Source organism: Maylandia zebra, linkage group LG20, assembly GCF_041146795.1.
Source record: "Maylandia zebra isolate NMK-2024a linkage group LG20, Mzebra_GT3a, whole genome shotgun sequence".
Taxonomy (NCBI): domain Eukaryota; kingdom Metazoa; phylum Chordata; class Actinopteri; order Cichliformes; family Cichlidae; genus Maylandia; species Maylandia zebra.
In genome coordinates this window covers 26,626,646-26,653,587 of record NC_135186.1, presented here as the reverse complement: position 1 = coordinate 26,653,587, position 26,942 = coordinate 26,626,646, and the positions used below count along the sequence as shown (strand labels likewise).

General features: G+C 38.9%; 2 protein-coding genes across 2 annotated transcripts; one reads left to right on the top strand and one right to left on the bottom strand.

Annotated features, from left to right (window-relative positions):
- The first annotated feature begins 1,629 nt into the window (after positions 1 to 1,629).
- gls2a (glutaminase 2a (liver, mitochondrial)) lies at positions 1,630 to 23,316 on the top strand. The gene is made up of 18 exons (XM_004546227.6): positions 1,630 to 1,975; positions 3,600 to 3,687; positions 5,431 to 5,552; positions 9,436 to 9,565; positions 9,652 to 9,731; positions 9,875 to 10,038; positions 10,860 to 10,918; positions 12,721 to 12,753; positions 12,851 to 12,909; positions 12,994 to 13,060; positions 13,177 to 13,227; positions 15,063 to 15,239; positions 15,355 to 15,486; positions 15,669 to 15,767; positions 19,042 to 19,103; positions 19,704 to 19,780; positions 19,930 to 19,993; positions 20,088 to 23,316. The coding sequence occupies exons 1-18, from the start codon at positions 1,764 to 1,766 to the stop codon at positions 20,236 to 20,238; spliced, it is 1,827 nt and encodes a 608-aa protein (XP_004546284.2). The 5' UTR covers positions 1,630 to 1,763; the 3' UTR covers positions 20,239 to 23,316.
- Position 23,317: 1 nt separating this feature from the next.
- spryd4 (SPRY domain containing 4) lies at positions 23,318 to 26,697 on the bottom strand. The gene is made up of 2 exons (XM_004576514.4): positions 26,514 to 26,697; positions 23,318 to 24,254 (listed from the first exon to the last, which is right to left on the bottom strand). The coding sequence occupies exons 1-2, from the start codon at positions 26,644 to 26,646 to the stop codon at positions 23,713 to 23,715; spliced, it is 675 nt and encodes a 224-aa protein (XP_004576571.1). The 5' UTR covers positions 26,647 to 26,697; the 3' UTR covers positions 23,318 to 23,712.
- Between the last annotated feature and the right edge of the window lie 245 nt (positions 26,698 to 26,942).

Here is a 26,942-nt window from a genome sequence, read left to right as displayed (position 1 = left end):
CCTTTTTTCCTCCCTAAGGTACTTAAAAACGTCTGTCCAAAGTGGCCTCTATTGCAAGGCTTTAGCCAGACCTCCAGATTACTAAGATGGAATCAAAGCTCCAGAGCCGGTAAGTTTCTTTTCCTGTGTGAGGTGGAGGGGGAAAGAGGTTAAGTTTGTGCAGGCTTGGTGAGTGCAGTGAGGGGGGTTTTCTCACACAACACGGAGGATGAAGGGACAAAGGTGGCATTCATTGGCCCAGGAATGGAAAACATTTTCTGCTGAAAACAGAGAAGCTACAACCGGCAGAGGTAGCACAGAGGGACCATGGGTTAGCATATACTTCTTTAGAGAACTGATATGGCTGGAAATGCGAAGGAGAAGGCCATTCCTAGCAAGGCCTTGTTTATTTGGTAATAAAGATAATATCTTGTCCCTTTAGTCTACAATTAAAGTGTTACTGCACAGTTTGAAAGCGTGAGAAAGACTGTATTTCAATGATTTGATTGCCTTAATAATAAATAGATAAATATGAATAGATAAAAATAGAAAATATACATATTTTCATGTGATGTCTGCAATTCGGAAGAATCCTCCACTACGATGAGAAATAGTTTTACTAAGGAGTAAAAGTTTTGGTGATACTCTTCAGTGAACATCTCACATAGCAGCTGAGATCAAAGACAGGAAGCCAAGTCCAAAACTCAAAAAAATAAGAAGGGATCTTTTTTAAGTGTCTTTGAAGCACCAGGAAACATGCTGAGAAACCCTCTGGAGAGGAAAGATCTCACTGTGATGTGTACTCAGTAAAACTACAGAGTTAGAGAGGGGAAACTGACCTGAGTTGAAGGTCCTGGAGTGAGTACGCCACCTAGCGGACAGGACCGTAAGATTTCAGTCCATGAGCGTGGGAAACTCACCAGGTGGTGTCACTATGTCACAACACTAGAAAATACCGTAGCGACAACCTGACTGCAACCTTACAGGAAGTATGTAGGAGACAAACACAACACAGTTGGTCATTTACATCAGTCCATATTTACATATCATGACTAATAGAAGAGCCAGTTGTCCTACTGACGCATTTATAATGAAACACTGCCTATATTCTTCATATAAAATGTGGAAAACACTGTTATTGTTGTTGTTGTTGTTAAACACTATCATCACCAACATTATTATTAGTAATAATAAAAACAAAAATAACAGTTTAATAGGAGAAATATATGTAAGATTTTGCATAAACAATCAAATATGAATTCAATATTAGGCATTGGATATTGGATGTGTTATTCATGCAGTAAGAAACAAACCATTTTAGATTGTTTTCTGTAAGTTATTTATATATATATATATATATATGCCTAAAAACGAAAGCAAAGCTTGTTTATGAGCTCATTTCAGGTTTTAACTCCATTTAATCTCAATTTATAAATATTTTTGGATGGTCAATGGAGGGGGAAAATATAAATCCCTGAAAAGTATAGAGAATATATCTTTTTCTCTTTTTTTCTTTTGTTTAAATGGAAGTGATTTAACTTTGGCCGAAATTACATCAGTTTCATGTCGATAGGTACTGGTTGTTGACCCCACCATGCTGCCGGTGTCACAGCCCCGCCCCGGAGCAACAGCCTCTACTTGATCCCGTCTGTAAGACAGCTGCTGCTATTAAAGCTCCGAGGACCAAGGAGCGCAGGTCACAGATATCTCTCAAGATCAGCTACTGGAGGAAAGAAAAAAAAAAACTACTTTGAATTATTAAACGCTGAGCCCTACTTATCACAATGCATTGCCTGAAAAGTCTGAGGACAGCTAACCCGGGAATCCTGCAGCTATTTAAAAATGCAGGGATCTTTGCTAGAGTTGGAGCTGACAGCATGGTTTTGTCCAGGACTCAGCAACCTGTTCTTCTCCCCTGCTGGGCAGCAGCATCACCCCACACCCACAGAGCCTATCATCACCAGCAGGGCCCTGATGTGGACCAAGGACACACCAAGTAGGTCACAGAAGACTGTCATCATTAATTAGTCAAAAAATCATTCAGTACTTTTATTTTTACTACAGTACTCTCACAATAAGAGTAATAATTCTACTAGCATTAGCTGCTTAAGTCCCCCTCATTATTCAAGCTTGTAGTAACAGGTGGCCACACTAACTAAAGTAAAATTTGTCAGAAAAGTTTCTTATTTTGTGGTAAATAGTCTTACCTTTTATGTAAAGCTGGGAAGATTCACCAATGAAGTCTGTAAGATGTAAAACTGCAGCTTGCAGGCAGCTAATGTTTGCTAATAGCTGGAAAAAAAATGTTGGTTTGCTTTTGTCCAGAGGTTAATAAAAGCAATTAAACACATGCATGGAAAGCAAACTTTGACAAAACAGTTGTAATACTAACAATACGGCAGTGTGCCAGGTCAAGAAACAATATAACATCTGCTTCCCACAAAACTACACTGAAGGCTATTTTGAAACTTTTGTCGGTGTGGTTACTACATCAGGAGGCTTTAATGCAGGCTAACTGAGACTGGGGTTCCTATTTGACATGACCCGTATCCTAAACTAAAATTATACATTTTTAAACAATAAAAGCTAAACTGAAATGAGCAAACCCAATACATTAAAAAAAAAAAAAAATGTAAAAAAATACATATAAAGCTAGGCTACCATAACACATATTGTGTTTAATTAGCAGGCCATCACTCTGCCTGGTCCCCTTTTTCCTCTTTATGCTGTTCACATTTTCACTGTTTCAAATTTTTAAATATGTTGATTTGATGCTTTTCACTTACCTTCGGTGATTTAAGTAAGGAATGTATAGCGAGTAACTAAATATCTCTAATTTGGGCTCCTGGTCAAACAAAACAAGAATCTCTGTGTATACAAAAAAGTAATTTGTAGATTAAATAATAAGTATTTGCTAGTGATAAAAGTTACTCAATTGAGAAATATGGCATAATTGAGGCACTGAATTCATATTATTTGATATAACAGTATTTTTTATTTAATTGGCACCAAATTACTTGCCAGACTTAAAGCAGTTAATTTCCTTCTTTATTCTGCTAATTGCCTAAACACAGACACATTAAAAGTGCAGTGATTAACACTATATTAAAGTGCATATTCTGTAAATCTCAAGTGATCACTATTATGTATATAATTACAGCAGGAAAGATGCAAAAATTGCTGTAAAAAGGAGTGACACCATTATCAATCTTAAAATGACTATGGTGCTGTTACTTTGGGTTCTTTGGAAACTGATTCAGTCACCCTTGCTAACTCTATAACACTTCATGACAAGCAGGTTAATTGTTTTGCCCTTCTTATAGATGAAAATTGATAAGTTCAATTATATTTTAAAATATCTGTCTGCATATTAATTGTATGCAACACTCCAAAAACTACACTGTATATTTTATGTAGATTTTTTAAAAAATATACATGTAGTTAAGCCTTCTCTAAAACAAAGTTTATGTTAGGATCAAAGTAGATCACTGGAAAAATGCCAGTATTTACACTAGCTTTATGTTGACATAAACTTTGACTCATTGCTCAAGTTCTGACATTGAAGCTTGTCCACATTTAAACATCAAAACCTATTGCGTGTGTGTTTTTTGTTTTTATAGAAGCAGGTTGATGTCCAGCATGGAGGACCTGCTTTTCTACACCATCACTGATGGCAAAGAGATGATCCCTCTCTCCCAGTTCATCTCTGTACGTCAGCAGCACATTTACACTTCCTCTGTCACACTGAGCACTGTTTTGGCTTTTCATGGCCCATGTGAACATACACAAACACACTCGACTACACCGTTGACTTTAACCAAATCACCCTTGGCAGTGCCATGTTATCCCACAACAGGAATCCAGAGTATCTCCACCTGACTGAGGAGTCCAGTTTAAAAAGTGTCTAGGGACTTTCTTATGCAATAGGACTATATATAGTAGCTGTGGCACTAAGGACCAAAGTAATTAGAATCAGAGAGCAATATTAATTGTTCACATTAATTTTTAATTATTATTTTGCCTTTAATTACAACAGGACTTTACAGTTGAGATGTTGTACTGGTCGATTTAATAATATTAGTAGATTAAAGGAATTTAATTTAGGAACCAGCACCTACTATTTCCTTACTTAATCTTAGGAGCATTATGAGGTTCCTGTCAGATACATGAGGTCCCACTAAGCTCACACATTCAAAAAAGTCATGCTTCTATGAACAGATATGAACCTTTTCATATCTTAAAAGTCTCACAAGAGCTCAGGTTACTGAGAAGTAGAACATAGACTTAGAGCATAGAACATAAACTCGGAGTCTTTTTCCCTTTTCTCCTGTGATGGGACATGTTATACAGACAGCTGGTGACTGCGGTGTCTATGACGACTCAGTCTTTTTAAAACAGAACGTACATTAAGAAGGAGAGACGTGTGTCAACACAGGTGACAGCACAAATGACTTGGTGTGTTTGTAGAGGTTACTGGAGCGGAGATGGAACGGGAAAGTGGTACTCGGTGTCCCTGCAATGGAAATAACAACTGCAAAACACATTGACCCTCAGGGTGTCATAAAACACTGGAAACCTAAAGCAGGTGATCTAAAAAAGGCAGAGTCAGGACTTTGAGTGCAGTCAAATAGTTACATTTGCTTAGAAAGGTTTCTAAGTGAGTAAAGTGACCCAGAAGTATATGCATGGCAGCCATAATTAGAGATGTTTGAAATTTCTAAATACTAAAAAAGCTACTTTGGTTCTTCCTTTACTTCCTTCTTTAGCAAAGGATACACTGGGCCATCATTTGTGAATGAAAAGGAGATAATTGTGTGTGATGATGAACAGCTTGTAAAAATTAATTATAAGTGTGTTTTCCACTGACCCAATTTTTTCTTCTTTTTTATTTTTTATTTTCAACAAGCTGTTAAATGCACAACTGAACGTCATGTTGCTGTTAAAAAAACAATCTGCTTCATTTAAAAGCTGTTGCCTTTCGCTAACATATATTTATAAAAAGTTCTGTCTGTTGTGCTCACAAACCCAACCCTCAAACAGTCAACTGAAGGGCTCGACTCTAAAATAGACTCAGGAACACTACAACAGTCTAATTTCAGCACTTCCTGCAAGAGCATGTTTGGAGCCACGTGCTTGCTTACAGAATTACTTACCAGTCAAAAGGTGTCTCACTGGTCAGGAGGGTTGTACACATGGTGTCCCCAAAATAGACCCACATACAGCGGCTGTCACTGTGACTTGCGAGAGGGATTCCAGTGATCTGGTCTATGCCTGTATTTCCGCCTCTCTCCCTTGTGGCAACACCTGAAGCTTTGCAGCTCTTTCACTGTACATGTCCTTGACACATGTTTAATATTCTTACATAAAAAGCTTTTTCAGTGTGTGAAAGAATATGTCAGTAGGTCACTCCCTTCTTTTCTCCCTTGTGCTTCTTATTTCCCTTCTCTGCAGGCTTTAAGAAAAACAGGCTTGTTAACATCTGACCCTCGGCTACGCGATTGTGTCCATCAGATGCGACAATCCACCCGTGACTCCATTGGGATAGTCATGATGGATAAGAAACTTTTCAGAAGGTGAAAAACATTGTGTATGGTGATGTAATAATAATGGATTGCATTTATATAGTGCTTTTCGAGACCCTCGAAGCACTTTACAATTCCACTATTCATTCACTCACTGGTGGCAAGCTACAGTTGTAGCCACAGCTGCCCTGGGGCAGACTGACAGAAGCGAGGCTGCCATCGGCCCCTCTGGCCGTCACCAGTAGGCGACGACCGAGACTGTCCAAGCTGGGGCTCGAACTGGCAACCTTCTGATTACAAGACAAACTGCCAACTCTTGAGCAACGATCGCCAAACTGATTTCGTTTGGGGACACAGTTGCTGAATACTTGAAAACTAGTCAGAAGACCTTGAGTGAAATATATTTAATTATAATCTTTCAAATAAAGATTGAGTAAATGGGAGGAAAATGATGAAGTTTGGTTGAGTTTTCACATGAGTGTTTGTTAGTGATCTGTGATCAGTGCTATTTGAGTCCAAGGGCCTGACAGAGACGGGCGTTTTATGGCCGACAGCTGCAGCTAACAAAATTCACGTGCATGCATGCCAGCCAAAGCAGTGGAGTGTGTTGGAAGACAGGGGGTCTCTGGGGCTGTTAATGAAAGGGCATCATTCTGGTTTGGCTCCAGACTGTGGCAATTACATTAGCAGGCCCAACAGATCCGTAAGTGCTATGCAGGCTGCTGACCAGACATATCATTTCATAGCAGACTTGTGTAATTCACTCGCTCTCTTCCTTTGGCCTGGAACAGCACAGGGTTAAATAGTCTGACTATCTCTGTTAAAATTAATTGGTCATTTCTGATTTTCTGTGCTTGTTTTCTAAAATTTGTGAGGTCATCTGTTCCTGAAGAACACTCAAGAGCATACTATAAATATGCTACTAGAAACGGAGAGAGCTAGCTTTTATTTTTTTTAAAGATATGACCCGTATGAATAATGGAAGCTCTCTCCACTCTCTTTTCCTGGTGTCCCAAACCTCACGTTAGCATCGTCTTGGATTAGTGAGGCCTCTGGGCCCAGATATTTTAGTTCAGAGCTGTGACAGAATGTGCATACCTTTCCTTGAGAGCATACTGCATTGCTGAGCAGTTAACACACACAGCAATGGAAATCTATAATAACTACTGGATGAGTTGGTATGGGCAGGTTTGTTTACCCTTTTAGCTAAATGTCAGTTGGCCTGAAACAGGTTACTTTGAAGCCTGCGTGTTGAAGATTTCAATTATTGATTGATGTTTTAGTTATATAAACAATTTTTCAGGCACCACCTTTCTCAATAACTTCAGGATTTTCCGCTTGGATCAAAGAAGCTAAAGAAAATGTCTGGACTCCTTTTCTTTGAAAAAAGCCAAAGGTTTATCTTGTAAAGCCAAGTGTATCATTTTTTTGAGACTTTTACATCATCAATGAGTTTTTCTTTTCTGCAATAAAACAAAATTGCAAAAAAAGCCAAACGTAACAAATATTATACTCATTTGATGAACTAAAATATATGCAAATTAATGTTATTTAAGTTTCAATAAATGCTTTATTTCATGGTTCAGGTTTTTAAGGGTTTAAGGTTGGACGCTCATATTACAGAGGAGTGTTTTGACTAATTCTCAAAAACGGTTATGTAGTAATACAACTACATATAACTCAGAGTAAACTACTTAATATAACTTTTAGCTTAAAGGTGCAATCAGCCATTCTGATGTATAAGCCATTCAGTTTATACAGTACTGTGCAAAAAGTCTTGAGTCAGTCCAATCGTTAACCTTTTTCAGAGGAATTGTTTCTTTGCCATTTGACTTATAAATCATGCAAGGCTCAAGTAATGAACTAGTGTTGAGTGTACACATAACAACCCATAATAAATAAAGATTTTACTGTTACTAGCAGCAAAAGCTAATCGTTTCTTCATATTTCTTTAGATTAATCCTTGAAAAATGCTAATGATAACAGTTTGATTGGCCTAAGATAGTGTTTTTGCACCAACTAGGTGATTCCCAAAGACTTTTTGTAGAAAATATAAGCATGTACAGTGCATAGTGTGCTCTTAAAAAATTTTTTTAAGGGAACTGGAAATATGGAGTACAAAAGAAGAAGTAGGAGGCATGAAAAACTATCTGCAAAAGATGAACCGTATCTGAAATTCATGTCCTTAAGAAATGGGAGAGAAATCCAACAAAGACCTGATACGAGACATGATGGATGGATCTGGACCTTCAGTTGATCCATCTGCTGTTCACTGAAGCTGCCGTGAAGAAACATTCTTAAGAAAGGTGCATTTGTAGTTCAAATCACTGTCATGGGAAGGTCATTAGAAAACTACAAAAGTGAATGGTGTGTTTCAAAACACAGCAGAGTCTCTGTCATGGCTGAAAACACCACTGGCTGAAATGAGATTGCATTTCAGCCAGTGGTGTTGAGGATCTTGAAAACTGATTTAATTATGAACTCAGAAAAGTCACATTGTGATGCAATACTATCTACAAAGTGTCTCACGGGCAACAGCTTCATAACAACATTCCCCAAAACACCGTCAGTGCAGTAAAAGCATACCTGAATATGAAACACAATAAAACGCTATTAGTCACAGGTTGGCCAAGAAGACTGGATAACTATTTCTGAAGACTACTTAAAGAAGTTAAAGCAAAAGCTTGCCTCAGAGAGTTCAGGCTATGTGAAAGAATAGACCGATAGCTACTTTATTGATCCTTACAAGGGAAGTTGTTGTCTTACAGTAACAGGTTAAGAATGAAAAATAGTGCAGTCTACAATTTGCCTTGCTGACATTGAAAAGGAGGTGATTTCTTCCAGACCTCTCCACAAAGTTCCTCACCAGCTTCCTGCACTCAAGCTACTGCTTAATACACGCAAGGTGCTGATCTCAAATATTGGCTTTCAAGCTTATTTAGAATTGCAGAAACTCTGTTTTTTGCCTTACGTGCTGTACCTTGATTTGTTTGCAAGTTTCAGTAAAATCCTGCACATATTTTTCCCTTTTTTTTTTCTTTTTTTTTTTTTTCTTTTTTAAGCAAAATGCCAAGACATGAGTGAAAGCTCAATACCTTTGCACAGTATTATATGGCTCCATTTGAGGACCTGCTAGCTGTACAGCTCTTTGTTTGATTAATCGTCCTGAGAGTCACTCTGAAACAATATCCTAGACCAAGACCGCAGTCATCAAAAACCTCACAAAGCTCCACCTCTCCACCAAATTTCATTAAATTTAACTTAGTACTTTAATCACGTAGCTCGTCTCGACTTGGCTTAGCGAAGTACCCAAGAGGCCCTGTAATTGTTAATTGTTTATGATTGGTGTTTGCTGTTCAGCGTTTTCTGTTGTCTTACGTGTGAAGCTGAGGTGTAGTTGCTTGCCTGTCTCACATCACAAAGAATACGTCTGATATTAATAATCCAAGTAAGCCAATATTTCCCACAATTTCTGCTGTAACTTAACACAGCAGAGGCAAAGGGATTTTATTTGTTTATGAAAACATCTCAGTCTCCATTACACTTTATTACATGGGATAAAAGTCCTGTTTTATCACACTGGTGTGAATAATAAAATTTATTAAATCCATTAGTCTGGTTCAGTTGTGGGAATTGTACATGCTGCATTTCTGTCACATTGACACGGCTCCCTGGCACAGAACCATCTTTGCATTAATATATATAATGTCTTTTAACTGTAAAGGGTCATAATGTCTGCCATGAAAACACTGATCGGTACCTGGATTTACTCACTGAAAGGCTTTTATTTGGCTCCTCCTATTGAAGGGTGGTTTTATGGGCAGTGTTTTTGCTACAAAGTAGCTTCAGTGACAGTTAGGAATATCAAAATTTACTAATTAAAGCGCGCCTTTTAAGGGTTTCTTGACCTCATTGTAATTGTGTCCTTTCGTAGGTGTGTGGGCAACAACATCATGCTGCTGACTAAGGCTTTCAGAAAAAAATTTATCATCCCAGACTTTGAAAAGTTTGTCCACCAAATTGATACAATGTACGACAGTGCGCATCAGCAGGAGGGGGGACAGGTAAGTGCCAGACCAACACGCGTATTGATTTTAGCGTGTGCGTCATCATTTTTTAGCTCACTCACATGTTTCTTGTCTTTATGCAGGTGGCTGACTACATTCCACAGTTGGCTAAGTTCAGCCCTGACCTGTGGGGTGTATCTCTGTGCACAATCGACGGACAGAGGTGCAGTATCAGTTCCACTTGTTCTACGTCTTTCCATTCGCTAAACCTCCACCGTGTGTACTGCCTCACTAACACGCCTCCATTTTTATTTTATTTTTTATTTTATTTTATTTTTTTCTCCATTACATCCTCATGTCATGCAGACACTCTGTGGGTGACACCAAGGTTCCCTTCTGTCTGCAGTCATGTGTGAAGCCTCTGGAGTACGCCATCGCTGTGCACGAGTTTGGCAGTGAGCACGTTCACCAGTTTGTGGGCAAAGAGCCAAGTGGTCTCAAGTTCAACAAACTGTCCCTAAATGAGGAAGGCAAGTGATTTGCGTAAAGAACCCCATTTATGCTCCCTGCGATAATAACATGAGTCAGAGTTTACAAGAACATCTGTCCCTCCATTTTTTCAAATGTCCAGACACTGCTGCACATATTATTCTGCCCGACCCAGCGATCAGCACGTGCGTGGTCTCTGTGAGGACATTATGTGGATGGGAACAACATTACTACGCAATTTCAGAATTGAAAACAAACAGTTATCTGTGTATTTAGCTGCAGTTAGAGGGTTTGATGGTTATTCCCACCTATTTCCAGTTAAGAACCACAGTTAACCTAATGTCCCAACAGAGTACCCAGAGTCAACCCACACAGGCTGTGTATTTTTTTGTTTGTTTTTATTTTGCTTATTATCTTTTTTCCATCACATTAAAGGAATGCCAAAAACATCCTGGAAATATTCTCTGAATGCAGAGAATATTTGCATTTTTAATGTTTCCATGTAATATTATGAATGAACATTTTCAAAGCATTATATTTATTATGTATATTGCAGTCAGAAATGCATTAAACTTCTAACCTAGAAATATTCCTTGAACATCCAATCGGAAACATCATTAGAGCTTGTAGGTATAACATTTACAAATGTTGTATGAAATTTTCCTGCCAGCTGGGTTACAATTAAAGTACCTGCTCATCTCTAAAGCCAATTGGATTTTACTGCATGTCTTCAGTTCATTAGCCGTCGCTGCATCCTAAGCCCCCAAGATGAAATTTATTCTCCAGTCTCAGCAGTCTCAGTTTATTATTCTTGTGGTTAGGGGGAAAAATCAGTGATAACTTGCTCTCATTTCTTGTGCAGATAAACCACACAACCCCATGGTGAATGCTGGAGCTATTGTCATCAGTTCTTTAATTAAGGTAAAATCTAAGCCCTGAATACATTGATGTGATAATAGATGCTTACTGAATGCACATGTCTGTGTTTAAGAATATGCACATAAAATAACTACGTAGTTGTCGGTCATTATATGAGGTTGTTGGGGCAAAACAGAGGAGTCTCTTAGGAGGCAGCTGGACATGACCAAAAATAGGCTTTCCATTTTTAAACCCAGTCCTTATTAAATGTTTTCCCTTGAATTAGTACAGTGCAGCATAGTGTTCTGTAGCCTCTCCAGAGATTCACAGTTCAAAGGGGTAATCACCTGTTTAAAAGTCTGTACAAAGCAGGAGTGAAATAGGTTTTGCAAAAGATTTTTTCATAATGTATGGTTTCACTTGGGTTTTAGCTGCCGGCTCAACACGAGCTTGAAGTTGCCAAAAAAATAACTCTTTCAAAAAAATAGACAAACTCTTTTTTTATTCCTGTAGCCAGTGCATGAGTAGGGACGAGCCCTGTATGGTTTGCAATCTTATAAAATTTGCAGTCATTATGAAACCTGATTGTGCCACAGTTTGCAATCTGTGTGTGACCTAAGCAAGCAAATCCCTTTAGTGGTACTTTGGACGGTAGAATATTCAATATAAAGACAATTGTGAGCTAAATGTTGTGAACTAGTTTAGAAAATTGCTTTTTTCATGGGTATGAAGCGCTAAAGAAATACACAGCTGAAAGCCACAGATTGCTGGTTTCTTAAAGGTCAAACTATTGGTGATGTAATGTTATTTACAATGCAAAGTTCTAGAAAGCAACACTTTTATACCAAATAGGTTGAAGTTTACTGAACAAACTCCCTCCTCATGGATAACGTCAGCAACAGCCATGACATCCTTATCTATTGGCTGAGATTATATGCCCCCCATAGTGACTTATCTGTGATCTTTGCCTTTACTCCAAAACATACAGTCATATATGGTCGTAGAGGCTTTGCTTGTGTTGGTTTTTGAAGTCTGACAGCTGACTCTTATCATATGTGGGCCAAGTGCAGCTGCAAGGGAGGGGAATCGGTCTGGGGCGGACAACATGGCGTGTGCATGCTTGTGGCCAATTGTGGCCCCCAGAACTGAAGGTGTGTTAGCCAGCCTCACAGCTCAGTGTGTTTAGAGGGGGCAATACTTGTGTCAACATAGTTTATTCAGTGTTTCTGCATATAGTTTATATTTACACTGAGGAGATTATATACTTAAAAAGCATTTATTTTAGACACAGAAAAGGAAATTAAAGGCTAAAACTACAAAGTATATAGAAGATGCAACATTTGTGCAAATTCGGGCGTGCATAAATATTGCTAAGGTTTACATATCAAAGTTTAACATCAAACATCTGTATGTTTTGGTCAAAAATAATTTTTCATATTAGGTAGCACACCAGAGATAAATTCCCTTGAAAGACATAAAGCCTACTCTTTTAGTGGTCATGAGATTTAGTCCTCAGGTCTTTCCTTGAACTCAGTGATGTCTGCTATCATCCTTAACCTTTCGAGATAAGGCCATTAAATATGAATGTAGCGCCATCCCCTTTTGGTACCTCTACAACACGGTAATGATCATCTGCTGGTCCATGAAATTCAAGCACAACCATAAGCAGCCCTCACGTCACAGCGAGCACATTGCCACGAGGGCTGACACGCTCAAACACACCATGTGCACATCAGATATTGACACACACCCAAGATCAAAAGTATGCTTCAGTGTCAAAGCACTCAAACACTGCCATCTGTAGGGACTTACTGACTCTATTGAGCTGGCAACAGAAAGTTATTTTTCCTCTTCTCTTCTTACAGCCTCATTCAAATAAGGCTGAGAGGTTTGACTATGTAAGTAAATGTTTTATTTTTAGAAATTTTTATATCTAGTCCCTTTTTGGTATTTGTTCTTCCTGCTCAATGGTCTCTAAAAGTGATGTTACTGCAGGTGATGGAGTTCTTGAAAAGCATGGCTGGTACAGAGTATGTGGGCTTCAGCAATGCAACGTGAGTGGCCTGCTGCAAGAAATGTAAAAACTATTGTCATTTTGTGCCCTGAATGATGGTTTTCATATCGCTGTGTGCCGGCAGTTTCCAGTCAGAGAGGGAGACTGGTGACAGGAATTTTGCCATTGGGTATTACCTCAAAGAGAAAAAGGTGCGTTTATTATTTTTGGTGTTTTGCATACAATATTAATTACTTCAGGGGTTATTGAATTGAGGTTTTAAATTTAATTGAATAGTATATGCTGACTCTAATCTTATTCCTTGCAGTGCTTTCCTGAAAATGCAGATATGATTGCAGCTCTTGACTTTTACTTTCAGGTGAGATTGTCCTTTAAAGTTGTTGGAAACAATATTTTAGCATGTGTATGCTAGCAGAGCAGCTCCCTGTCAGTTGGTCCAACAATTTGATCCAGATTAAACACAACTGGATGGCGGCACCAGTCATGAATCTTTTTACCCCTTGTTCAAGTTTCCAATTGTCCAATAATCTATGACACTTTGCAAGTATTTAAATAAGTATCACTCCCACTAACCTCAGCTTTAATATTAATGTTTAGCTAAGTAAGCAGTGTAATTAGAAACCTCATGATTATTATAGGTCGATAATTTGCTGGACAGTGAAACTTCTTTTTCTAGGGCAAATCTACACTCTGCTACAGTTCACTGCCTCTGTTCATCACATCACAGTGAATTTTAAATCAAACTATCAATATGTGATTGAAGTACATACTTCCAGCTTTACTTCAAGGGGTTTTACAACAATTTTCCGTTAACTGTTAAGGTACTACAGACATTTTTATCAAAGCATGCTCTGTAGCGTTGAGATGATTGACTTGGCTACTGAAGATTATCCCATTTCTTTACGTTAAGAAACGTTTTGTTTGATTATGTAGCATTTTTGGGGGTCATTATCGATTTGCTCTATGTAGTGCTGTCATGCTGTTTTGCAGCATTTGGCTGAATCAGAACATAGCCCTCTACGCTTTTGCAGAATTTTGCAGGCTTGAGTGTTAGTTTTTTTTTTTTTTGTTTTTTTTGGCAAAGTTTAGCCTTCCTGTTCTTGAGTGTCTCTTGGTTATAGACTTTGATTATGATATTCCTACCTCCTGCAAAATGTTTTTCTCCTGGTTAGATATTGTTAGTTGTCAATGTCATACTTTGCCTCTCCGAAACATGAAATGGGCATGCATGCAGAAGTTGCATTACCAGCAGGGGCAGATAATATATTTAAAGCCAAGAAGTCTGTAGTGAACCAAAAAAACCTATAAAGTACATTTCAGGGTCCTTAATGGTCAGAAACGATTAAGCTAGTTTCTTCTTTCGTCCTTCCTTCTGTCAGATTTTTTTATTTGGCCACTTCTAAAGTTTTGCCATCTCTGTGATAGGTTAATTTTGCTTTTTCAGCCAAATGATGGCCTCCCTCACTTGACAAGTCTGCAGCTCTCATATTTAAAATATCAGTAAAAAGCCATGAAATACCCATTCAACACTCACCCGACCCTGAAACTTGTCAGTGAATTGTTCAGTTGCTTTTAAGCTATTGAAAATCAGAGCCTATATATAAAAAAATTGTATTTACTAAAGAGTTATTGCAAGATTCTTGTAAAAAAAAACCTTGAATTAAAGCTGAAGTTTGGTTTAAAATCCACTGTGGTGGTACACAGAGGCAAAACTACAGAAATTGTGTTTTTGACCAACAAATGACGGATCTAACTGTACCTGCTAAGCATCAGCGAAACATTAGCATTTAGCTAAAAAATAAAATAAAACACCCTCATCTCTTACTGTCGATAGATTCGTCATAATAAGATCAAATTTTAATGTGCACCATGAAAAGTCAATCATGGCGACCAGAATTAACACCTGAAATTTACATGATTTAGCTAATTGATCTTTTTCTGTTATAGTTTACGGACTCATCTCTTAGCAGTCTTTACACACAATCTTTTCTGCATCAAGAAACTGACATAGTTGGCGACCAGCTGATCAAGAAAGTGAAGGGTTAAACACTAAAACTACTATAGAGCAAAATATTTCCCTCACAAGTTTCCACGTTGCAAAAGAAATCTGTAATGTAAGAATAATACAGTAAGAACAATATAGTCCAATTCTGTGAGTATTTAATCTTTTTTTTTTTTTCTCTTAAACTCCAGCTGTGCTCCATAGAGGTAACCTGCGAGTCAGGAAGCGTCATGGCTGCCACGCTGGCAAATGGGGGTATTTGTCCAATCACAGGCGACCGCGTGCTGAGTGCCGAGGCAGTGCGCAACACCCTAAGTCTCATGCATTCGTGCGGCATGTATGACTTTTCTGGACAGTTTGCCTTCCATGTGAGTCCCTGTACTGGAGGAAGAAAATTGATTTTTTTTTTTTTTAATCATAGAGTACTAATCATGAGATGTTTGCATCGAGATTTCAGATGTTTTGTTGGTTGTCCTTGTCTAGGTGGGCTTGCCGGCTAAATCTGGCGTTTCAGGTGCTGTACTGCTGGTGGTCCCCAATGTCATGGGTATGATGTGTTGGTCCCCACCATTAGATCGTCTTGGAAACAGTGTTCGTGGCATTCACTTCTGTCAGGTATGCTTCTTAAACATAATGACAGTTTTTTTTTTTTTTTAAGTCTTAAATATTTACATTTTGTAACAGAAGCTAAATGTTCATGTCTTCTTTGTGTTTTTATGATAAAAAGTTAAAGATCAAATTCACCACATGTTATGTATGTCATATTAATTAATGTCTTTTATTTGTTGATTCATCAGGATCTCGTGTCTTGCTTTAACTTCCACAATTACGACAACCTGAGGCATTTCACTAAGAAACACGACCCGAGGAGACGATTAGATGACGATGATGATCCAGTGAGTTTAGTGCAACAAGTGTAGCCAGTGCTTTCTTTTCAGGTGACTGACTAACTAAGGGTGTTTTCACACCGATAGTTTGCTTCCTCTGGTCTGGGGTCAGAGGATGAGTTTGTAAACTTTCCCATTTGGTTACTTCACAAAACTCACAGCGAACAAGCCAAATATGGACTTTCAGTCCTCTTATATTAGCCTAATGTATCTGTGGAAGGCGCAACAAAAGTAAATACAGGAAAGAGCTGACAAAAGTGGTTATCTGACCAAATATAAATAAAGCATCACACATCATCACATATTTGGAAGCAGTCAGTTGCCAACTTCTTAGTTTTGGTCTGCACCATGTTCACATCTGCACAAACAAACTGCACCGAAGAGAGAGGGAGAGAGAGAGAGAACCAGAGTTCAATGTAAGCAGTCTAAACAGCAGAGGGCAAGCCAAGTTTATTTATATAGCACAATTCAACAACAAGGTAATTCAAAGTGCTTTACAGAGACATTAAAAAACAAACAATAAAAAGCATGATTTAAAATTGATTTAAAAAAGCAGTAGATAAAATCAGTAGTTAAAATATAAGTTTTGAAATTTAAGCTTAAAAGTGTGGATTTGGTGCTTTATTCAAATGCAGCTGAGAACAGGTGAGTCTTCAACCTGGATTTAAATAAACTGAGTGTTTCAGCTGATCTGAGGCTTTCTGGGAGTTTGTTCCAGATATAAGGAGCATAAAAGCTGAATGCAGCTTCTCCGTGTCTGGTTCTGACTCTGGGAACTGATAAAAGACCGGATCCAGATGACCTGAGGGATCTGGAAGGTTCATACTGGGTCAGGAGGTCACTGATGTATTTTGGTCCTAAACCATTCAGAGCTTTATAGGCCAGCATCAGAACTTTAAAGTCTATCCTCTGACGGACAGGCAGCCAGTGTAAAGACCTCAGAGCTGGACTGATGTGGTCCACTTTTTTGGTCTTAGTGAGGACTCGAGCAGCAGAGTTCTGAATGAGCTGTAGTTGTCTGACTGATTTTTTTTTTTATTTATTTTTTTTTTTTAGGTAGACCTGTAAAGATGCTGTTACAGTAATCAAGCCTGCTAAAGATGAATGCATGGACTAGTTTTTCCAGGTCCTGTTGAGACATCAGATCTTTTATCCTTGATATAATCTTGAGGTGATAGTAAGCTGATTTTGTTATTGTCTTAATGTGTTTTTCTAAGTTTAGGTCTGCATCCATCACTACACCCAAATTTCTCACCTGGTTTGTGGTTTTTAGATGTATAGATTGAAGTTCGCTGGTGACCTGTAATCGTTTTTCTTTGGCACCAAAGACTATTACTTCAGATTTGTTTTTGTTTAGCTGGAGAAAATTGTGACATAACCAGTCATTAATTTCCTCAATGCATTTACCAAGAGCCTGTACAGGGCCTCGGTCTCCTGGTGACATTGTGATATATATTTGTGTGTCATCTGCATAGCTGTGGTAGTTTATTTTGTTGTTCTTTATAATCTGTACCAGTGGGAGCATGTAAATGTTAAACAGAAGGGGTCCCAAGATGGAACCTTGGGGAACTCCACATGTGATACTTGTCTGCACAGATGTGAAGTTACCTATTGATGCAAAGTATTTCCTGTTTTTTAAGTATGTTTTGAACCAGTTTAGTACAGTTCCTGAAAGACCTGCCCAGTTCTCCAGTCGTTTGAGTAATATGTTGTGGTCAACTGTATCAAATGCTGCACTGAGATCCAGCAAAACTAAGACTGACATTTTTCCACTGTCTGTATTCAGACATATTTGGTCAGAGCGGTTTCAGTGCTGTGGTTCTGTCTAAAACCTGACTGGAAGGCATCATAGCAGTTATTCAGGTCTGACTCCAAAGTCTTTGAGACCTTTTTGAAAAAACTTGTTGGCAGGACATCTAAACGGCAAGAGGAGGTGTTCAGTTGACCTAAGATGTCCTCCAGGTCTTTGCTGTTAATAGGGTGAAACTGTTTGATGGTGTTTAAACAGTTTTTCAGTGGACACAGTACATATCCTGAATTTGCTGTTGATGTACCAATTGCTTGTCTAATCTTTTGGATTTTGTCTGTGAAGAATTTGGCGAAGTCATTGCAGGCCATGGTCGAATGGAGTTTAGCTGCCACTGACACAGGAGGGTTTGTTAGCCTGTCAACTGTAGAAAATAAGACCCGAGCATTATGACTGGTTTTGGTGATGATGTCAGAGAAGTAGGAACATGAATTACTAACAATATACTGGAGCCCTGTTATGCTCATTATCAAGGTTCATATTTGTAACCTTGGTCTCAAATAGAGTCCAAGGTTACAAGGATGAGGATAAATAGTTCTTATTTATCCACTCCATTAAACAAACAGATTTATCTCCCTTACCCGTCTCTTTAAATAAGCTTTCTTCTGATTGGCTGCTCTCAAAAACAGAAGGTTTGGACAGCAAGATCTGTGATTGTTTAAAGGTTTGATTGTTTAGCCTCCTAGGACCTGGCATCCACATATGTGGACATCACATTTTGGGTTATTTAGACCAAAATACTCAATTTTGCTCTACAAGGGCCTGATATCCACTTACGAGGACATTATACTGTTACTGTTCTATCGAAATTTTATATGAATATCCTCATATGTGGATCTCATTTTTCTTAGAAACAAAGATTAGGTAAAGAAAAATCTGGCAATTCTTTGGGACCTGATGAACGTAAAAACAATCAGCCCAAATATCAAAGAGAAATTAAAAATGCATGCCATGGAAGAGTTCGGGTCTTAGGAGGTTAAAGGTGTTTAGAATGTACTCGTTTAACACTGTTAAAGCTGTGAGGTTTCTAACTACAACTCACTGCATGAAATACTAATTTGTGTAAACACTTTATACCACACATAGGATGTGGTATTTGCGTAATCACACTCTTTCTGTATCGCTTCACATCACCTACAATGGACCAGTTTAAGTATTTAGCTGCCCGAGTTTTTCTCCTGTCTCCATTATTGTTGCGACCTTGTACACTTTTGATGAGTTGCATGATCTTGACTGTGACTGACTGGAACTGTTCTCAACCATCTGTGTTTGAGATGACATAATTAAGGACTCCCTTTCTTTGAGCCTAAAGGAGACAAAATGCATCTGAAACTAAGATTCTAGAGCAATCTGAAGGCTGAGCTTTAACATTATACAGATTGCCTTAATAGGCAATACTTTGGCCATGTTTAGTATGAGCATCCAAAACAAAGCAGATACAACCACTCTCACAGTGTTTGTTGTTTGATCCATTAGAACAAGTCAGTGGTAAACCTGATGTTCGCAGCATACAATGGTGACGTCTCTGCTCTAAGAAGGTAAGTAAAACCTGGATATAATCGTTTTTTAGTTTTTACCAGAAACACATACACAACACAAACTGTTGTATGATGCATTCTTACATAAGCAGATTTTTGGGCATCAATGCAAATGCATTTTCCTTATAATGTGGCACCATTTAAAAGGAAACAACAGTGTCACATTGTTACAACAAAGAAATAATCACTTTTTGTGCTAAGTTTTCTTGTTGTCATACTAAATAAATACATTTTAACATACTGTATGTTAGAGGTGGGAATCACCATACATCCCACGATACGATATTATCACAATACTTAACGCACTATACGATATTATTGCGATTGTTTTTTTTGTTTTTTTTGTTTTGTTTTTAAATATCTTTGTTTATCTGCTGGCTGTAACAGACCTTTATGAGGCGGTATCAGTCTTCTTACCTAATTCTCCATAAAGAAAGGGAAAAAACATTAAAGAGCATGTTAGCTGCCATATAAATGTGATTTCATCATGTAACTGTTTCTCACATACCATGGTTTCTGACAGTTGTCCTTCACTGGAGTTACAATAACCTTTTCGTGTGCGTCTTATCTCGCCTTCCCGTGTCCTTGTTATCCCCCCAGGTTTGCCCTTTCGGCTGTGAACATGGAGCAGAGGGACTACGACTCTCGCACAGTGCTCCACATCGCTGCTGCAGAAGGTGACACTTTTCATTATTATTTCTTTCATTGTTGGAAAATCCTGGCTTCAACATTCAAAGAAGTCTAAATTGACTACAGCATGTTTAGTCTTCTGTTCTTTGGGCTCTGACGTTGGGCTTGCTGCATTTTTTTTTTCCTCTCTTTTCAGGTCAAGTGGAAGCTATAATCTTTCTAACCGAGATATGTAAAGTGAATCCTCACATGAAGGACAGGTAGGAATTTAAATTGTCCTCTCCTTCATTTGAAAGCGATAACACTAACTTTAAAAAAACATTTATGTCCATTTTGTGCCCTGTTACTTGTTAGATGGGGGAATACACCTCTAGATGACGCCATGCAGTTTGGCCATGGAGTTGTTGTTTCGCTTCTGCAAGAGTACCAGCGTGTGTACGATGACTCACTGAGCAACACAGATGAGCAGAAAGCCGCATTTGATACGCTGAAGAGCATTGTTTAAATCTACTAGGGATCATGAGAGCTTGCAATGAAAATTAGTCTTTTTTTATTATGTAGCTGAGAGGAATGAAAGAGAAGTGAGACTGAGAGCAGTGATGAATGAATTAGTTCAACTTAAATGTGGTAGAAATGTTACGTGAGCATTGTCTCAGACTGTGAAAAGCTGTATCTCTTTGCAGACAGAAGGTTTGTATCAGAAAAGCGCTATACAAACAAGCAATGTCAGGCTTGTGTGGAGAAAAATTACATTGATTTATATTGTGATTTGGACTGCGTTGAAACTTTAATGCTTTTTTTATGCTCAGCTTCCGATAGATAAATGAGATGTAAATATCTAAAGTGCTTATTTATTTTTAACACGGTGAGATGTTGTATCATCTGCCTTATTAGTGAGTAATTTAATCATAATAATAGGTTTATGCTTCTACTGAAATGACTGTAAATATGCCTAAAGCTGCTTTAATAATTATTCTACCTTGACAGGATATGATTCATAGTCATGGCAAAAAGAAGGGACATCCTCTTTAAATTATAAGGTTTTAATATCTTGTAGATAATTTCTGGAGTAGGACCACACCTCTATACAAACCCCTTCTAGTTCTGTCTTTATATGACCCCTACCCCTACACTACAAGCTGTTTGTTCTTGATTTTGTCTCCCAGCCTTCCTCTCTTTTTCAGTTCATGCCCTCCTCATTTTTACCTTGGCATCTGCCCTGCTGCCAGTCCCATCTGAGGCCTTCCCCAAACCACAGTCTCAATTCATATTCACACCATCTGCCATTATCAACTTGAAATGCTGTAAAACCTAAATGTGATGTGGTTCCAGCTAGTGAAAGGACGTTATAAAAAAAACTAAACAAAAAATCCAAAAGCTGTGTGTGGAAAAACTAAGTAGAGCCTCTCTGCAGCCATAGGAATTAAGGGGGTAAATGGCAGCCAAGCGCTGCTAAGTGCACTTAATTAACTGATGATCAGCAAGTTTGACCACCTTTTGTAAAAGCAGATGTTTAGATAGTTTGCAGGTGTGAAGCATTCAGGTGTGTTAACACAGTGCCAAGACTCTACAGGCCTCAGTTAGACAGTACAATTAGAAAATGACAGAAAATGTCTTGGAAAGGTTTCTAGGAGAAAGCTTCTTCTCCCTAAAAAGACCTTGTCAGCACAACTTCAGTTTGCAAAATTTAATCTGAACAACCCACAAATGTCCTTTGAGCACAACAGCAAAATGGAGATATTCGGTCCAAAAGCAAAGAGCTGTGTTTGGCAAAAAACCAAACACAGCATACCAGCACAAACCTCATACTAGCTTTTAAGCTGGATAATGTAGGGGTGATGATTTGTTAGTTTAGTAGTCAGAGGATCTGGGCATCCTGCAGTCATTGAGTCGACCATAAACTCCTCTGTATACCAAAGTGTTCCGATTCAAGTGTAAGGCCGTCAGTCTGACGGCTAAATGTCAGGTCACAAAACTGAAAAAAACAGAAAAGAATGAAGATGTTGCAATGATCCAAAGTCCAGAACTTAACACTGGTGTTCCAGCAGTTTCCAGTTCATGGCAGACTTGGTGGTTCCTGCATTCTTCCTGATCATCCTAACTAATTTCCCTTTATTTAAATGTGACAGTTTGGATCTTCTTCCTACCATTTGCAAAGTGGTGACACATCCAAATAACCTGTACTTGTGTACAGTTTGAACTTATGATCTTAGAAACTGCAGTTCTTTAGAAATGGCTCCAGATACCTTCCCAGTTTCTGTAAATCTGTATTTCTCCTTCTTACATCTTCACTGGGCTCTTTGGACTTTACCATTGTTCTGAGTATTGGTCAGTTCAATGAGTGCTGTCAAATAGACTGTATATCAATGACCAATCATGATCACTAAGGAGAAGTTAATAGGCCTTATGAAGTCAAGACACTGTAGTACATTAAGCAGTATATTTGACCCTGTGTGGATTAGAAATAATCCAAAATAACTTCAACTCGTGAATCCAGTTTTTGGATTTTAAAGTCATTAAAGATTTGTGCTGTATAGTTATTCCACCCTGAAAAAGAACAGTTGGAAGAAATCATTCATGCTCACAATGAGTGTTATGTAAACATCTGACCATAACTGTTCAAAAAAACCATACAACTGACGGGGGCTGTAATTTCTTTTTACCATGACTGTAGTTAATGTCTGAAACACTAAAAGTACCGTTTCAGTCAGTTTCATATCAGACTCCTGTATGTTCAAATTAGTCTTTATAGGAAACATGAGTAACCTATTTTTTTTTTCCCTATTTTCCTGTGTACATGACCATGCAGTAATTTCTGATCATCTTTGTGCAGTTGTTTTGATTTCTTTCTCAGCCACAAGATGTTCAGAAAAGGTTTTGACATGCCACACTGTTCAAGTTTCTGCTGAAGTACGTCAGGCGGATTGTCCATGTTTCTCAAAACCAGGATGTTGATTATATGTGAAACATATAAAACGGGTATTAATGCCCATGAGAAACACTCTTCTTTGTCAAGGCTTCAGTTTACTCTGCTGATGGACTGTGATGTGATTTTGTTTTTCTTTTTTGCAGTTTGAAAAACACTTCTCATTGGATATTCTTGTCAAACAAATATCTGAATGTGTCAGGTGCTGGGAACAGTGTACATTTGGGCTGACACAATATGTGAATGTGAATATAAGCTGTGCACATATGAACGCAAACTTGTGTTTTATCAGTATGCAGACCTGTGATGATTTCACTGCGCTTCATTTGCAACGTGAACTGTTTTCACACACATGAAGTCTGGAAAATGTTGGGATGATGTCCAGTTTCCTTTCTCAAATGCCGCATTCAACAGGAGAAAGTTCATGTCCTGACAGTTCTCACTTCTGGAAATATTCTGGTTTAAGTGAGGGTGCTTCCTGCACAGTCTCCTCATTCTAAAGAGGGATTGAATGACGAGCGTGACTGTGTTGTTGCTGAAAAGTTCATGTGTGAAAACTGCTTTACCTGCAATGAAAAAGCAGTTTCCTGATTTGTATTAAAGCCTTAAGGTCACTGTAAATGACAAACTGTTGTAAATAAAAGAATGTAGAGGCAGCATCAGTGAAGTTATTTTATTAAATTTGAGTGTGAACATGAGCTTGAAAAATGCTTTGTGTTGACTTAAGTTTGCAAAGGTGGGTAATGCCAGCACATTCAATGTAAAAAACAAAACAAAAACTTGGCAGCTGATGTTCCTCTCAGAGGTAGCACATGAGGTACACTTATAATTGCCTGAGGCTTGATGACATACAGAGTACTGGATGGTTAGAAAACATCTGGACCACACACACACACACACACACACACACACAAATTAAGGTAGACATGATGCATAAAGATATTGCTTTCTTTTCTCCACTTATTAAAGATACTGTTCTCATAAGTACTGCCATGGTAACAAGCCTAGCCTGCTACTTTTCCCCGACCTTTACAACGATCACGCCATCCAGCTTCACATTAGGCCTTCGGGCTCCTCCAGACCCGAGTGTGTGAGCAGCTCCCCATCCCAAAGTCCAAACGCCGGACACAGGGGGGCCTTGAACTGACCCCTAACAGTGTGAATGATCCTGGGCTGCTCCACGTCAACCAGCCCCAGGAAACCCCCTTCATAGTCAAGAAGGATCCCAACACGGTCTGGCTTGCCCACCAGTGTCACGGGAACTATCTTATTGCTGGTCATGGCAAACCACTTCCGCTGAGCATAACCAAACACCCAGGAGGAGCTGTTGGTGCCCACGCAGTCGTCTCTGGACATCGCCGCCTCGGCCACGCCCAGACGAAATTCTTGAGACTTTTTCACCGTCACCTCCCAGTAGTGTCGTCCGCTGCTGATCTTCTTGTCGCCGAACACGACAGCCCAGTCCCGGAAACGCTCGGGGTCATCTTGGACCTGGCTGGGGTCAAGGCCCATCATGCGATAGATGACGCCTGTGTCTTTCTTGAAGAGGTCCAGACTGCTGTGGGCTGTTCGCTCGTCGAGCCTGAACTGCAGACCTAGAGATAAAGACAACAGGAATGTATCTTTACATGACTCAAGTTTGATATCAGTTTAGTGGAAGGAAAAAAAAAAAAGTCTCTTCCATCTGTGATTTGCCTGCCTGTGAAAAAAGAAAGCAAAAGAGCATGGGCTACAAGAAAAGTTCTAAGTAAGAGAGACGTGAATCCTTTAAAAAAGTTGACCTTCTTCTCCTTTCTTTCATATCAATAAAGAAACCTGGACGCTTTGCATACCAGCTTTTCTAATACTGTTGAATTCGATTCTCAGAAGATGCTGTGATCCGGACTATTAATTATCACTTTATTGTGGTTACACTGAGATTTGAGGGGGGGGGGCAGATGTGCAAGCAGTCCCAACTCATAAATAATATTTAAATCAATTCTGGGACACTGATAGCGCGGGCCAACAGTATTTGCGCGCGCACACACACACACACACACACACACACACACACACACACACACACACACACACACACACACACACACTCTCCACTGAGAAGTGATTAAATAAGTTGACAGCTTTAAAAATATATGGCTTCAGTTACTAGGTGCTGTACGTCTCTTTTGCAAATGCATGTGCATCACTGAAGGCAGGCCAGTTCAGTACCCGGGATCTTCTATTATAAAGACATGCTGTTTTAATAGGTGCAGAATGTGGTTTAACATTATCTTGCTGAAATATACGAGACCTAAGAAGAGACGTCACCGGATTGGAACATACTTGGCTCTAAGAACCTGTATATACCTATGGTGGCATTCCACCTGTGCAAGTTGTCAGATCCATATACACTTAAAGCAGCTTAATACCATCGGAGTTGCAGGCATTTGAACTGAGCATTGATGAAAAGTCAGACGGTCCCTCTTCTCCTTAGATCAAAGGATGTTATGTCCATGTTTTCCTAAACGAACTTCAAATTTCAATTCAGGTGATCACAGAACAGTTTTCCACTTTGACTCGGTCCATTTTAAAGTAGCTTTCAGTGAAAACAGCAGCATTCCTGGTGCACGTTCACATATAGCTTTTTCTTTACAGACCTTTATCCTGAATTTGTGATGGCACAGTGAACTGTGTTCACAGTGATTTCCATGCCTGTTTTTTTTTTTTTTTGCTGCCTTAGGGCCTGAAGATCACAGGCACCCAATACAGAATTTGAGCTTTGTCCCTTGCACACAAAGATTTCACCAGTTTCTTTAAATCTTTTGATATTATACACTGTAGATGATAAGATATTCAAAGTCTTTGCAATTTTATGTCGAATAACATTATCCTGAATTGTTCCACAACGTGTAGATTGATTTGTTTTGCAGACTGGTGAACCTCTACACATTTTTACTCCTGAGAAACTGCCCTCTCCAAGATGCCCTTAATGAACACTTACTTTCTTAGTCTTTTCTTATGTGTTCACCTACTCACCCACTGAGCCAAAGTGGCACCCCTTGTGCCAACTTTTTTGAGATACGTTGCTCGCATCAACTTCAAAGTGAGCTAATATTTATTCATTAAAAAACCCCAAACACATTTGATATGTTTTCTCTTTTCTATTAGGAATAAAATACAGGTTTATGAGATTTGAAAATCATTCATTCTGCATTTAGACATCTTCTAAACTTGCCAACAATTATCAGTGCATTACTTGGCAACTCGAAATGTTAAAAACCCTGATTTTTCTCCCAGGTTTAAGCCCATCGGTCTGTTGTACATTATCGTACAATTACTAACCTGACTACAGTAGATCTTAGTATGCACAGGTGCTCAAGTGTTTTCTGAATGCAATGGACATTAGAAAAGTAATAAAACTGCTCATTTAAAGGTACATTTCCTCAGAAAAACATTTGAAGGCAGGAGTTTAATGCACCTATTTTCGGACAGTACTTGTTTCGCTGCTTTTTATTTCAGTTTAAACTTCTATTACTTCAACACTGTGCACACATACTATGGTCTATGTTTATTAAAATTTTAGTCCCAATGGGCGTGAATTTCAAGGTACAAAGACAGCTACGGCTCCGTGTGAAAACATCAGTCAGGCGTATCCGCACAGCTTTCTTTGTTTTTTTGTTTTTGCTTTAAATATAAATTTATTCGGATTTTATGACCACTTACAGCCCTTACTACTACAGAAAAGGTAGGCCATAACGGAGAATCCACACTAACAAACATAACCCGTTAGCTGTCAGGTTACGCCTGTTGAGACACTGACCTCTGAGGGGGCGGGCTCAAAAGCTAACCTTTATTTAACCACTACATTAACTCACTGCTGGCCGTGGATGTGGAGATGAAGCAGGTCCTCGCTGGCAGGTTGACAGCCCGTCTGTGTCCGGCTGACAGGGAGGAAACAGTGCGTCCTGCCAGGCGACAGACACGAGCCGCACTCACGGGCATCGCCATGTTTTCGCTGCGGCTGCTGCTGTTCACGTTTTAGCTCCTTTTGCTCATCAAATGTAGCAGCTGCGCGCTCTGCCGCCCCCTGCAGGCCTGGAGAGTAGCACCGACACCCGCGTGGCCAAAACATTGATCAGTACCACGGACAGCAGCCTGCCTATTATCAATTATCCTTACATAATTGATGCATTATATATTATTTATTCTATCCATAATAAATAATACATACAGTAATATAAACATCATGCAATAAAGCATTTAACAGAAGGGAGCAACACTTTTGGAATATTTTAGTAATATTA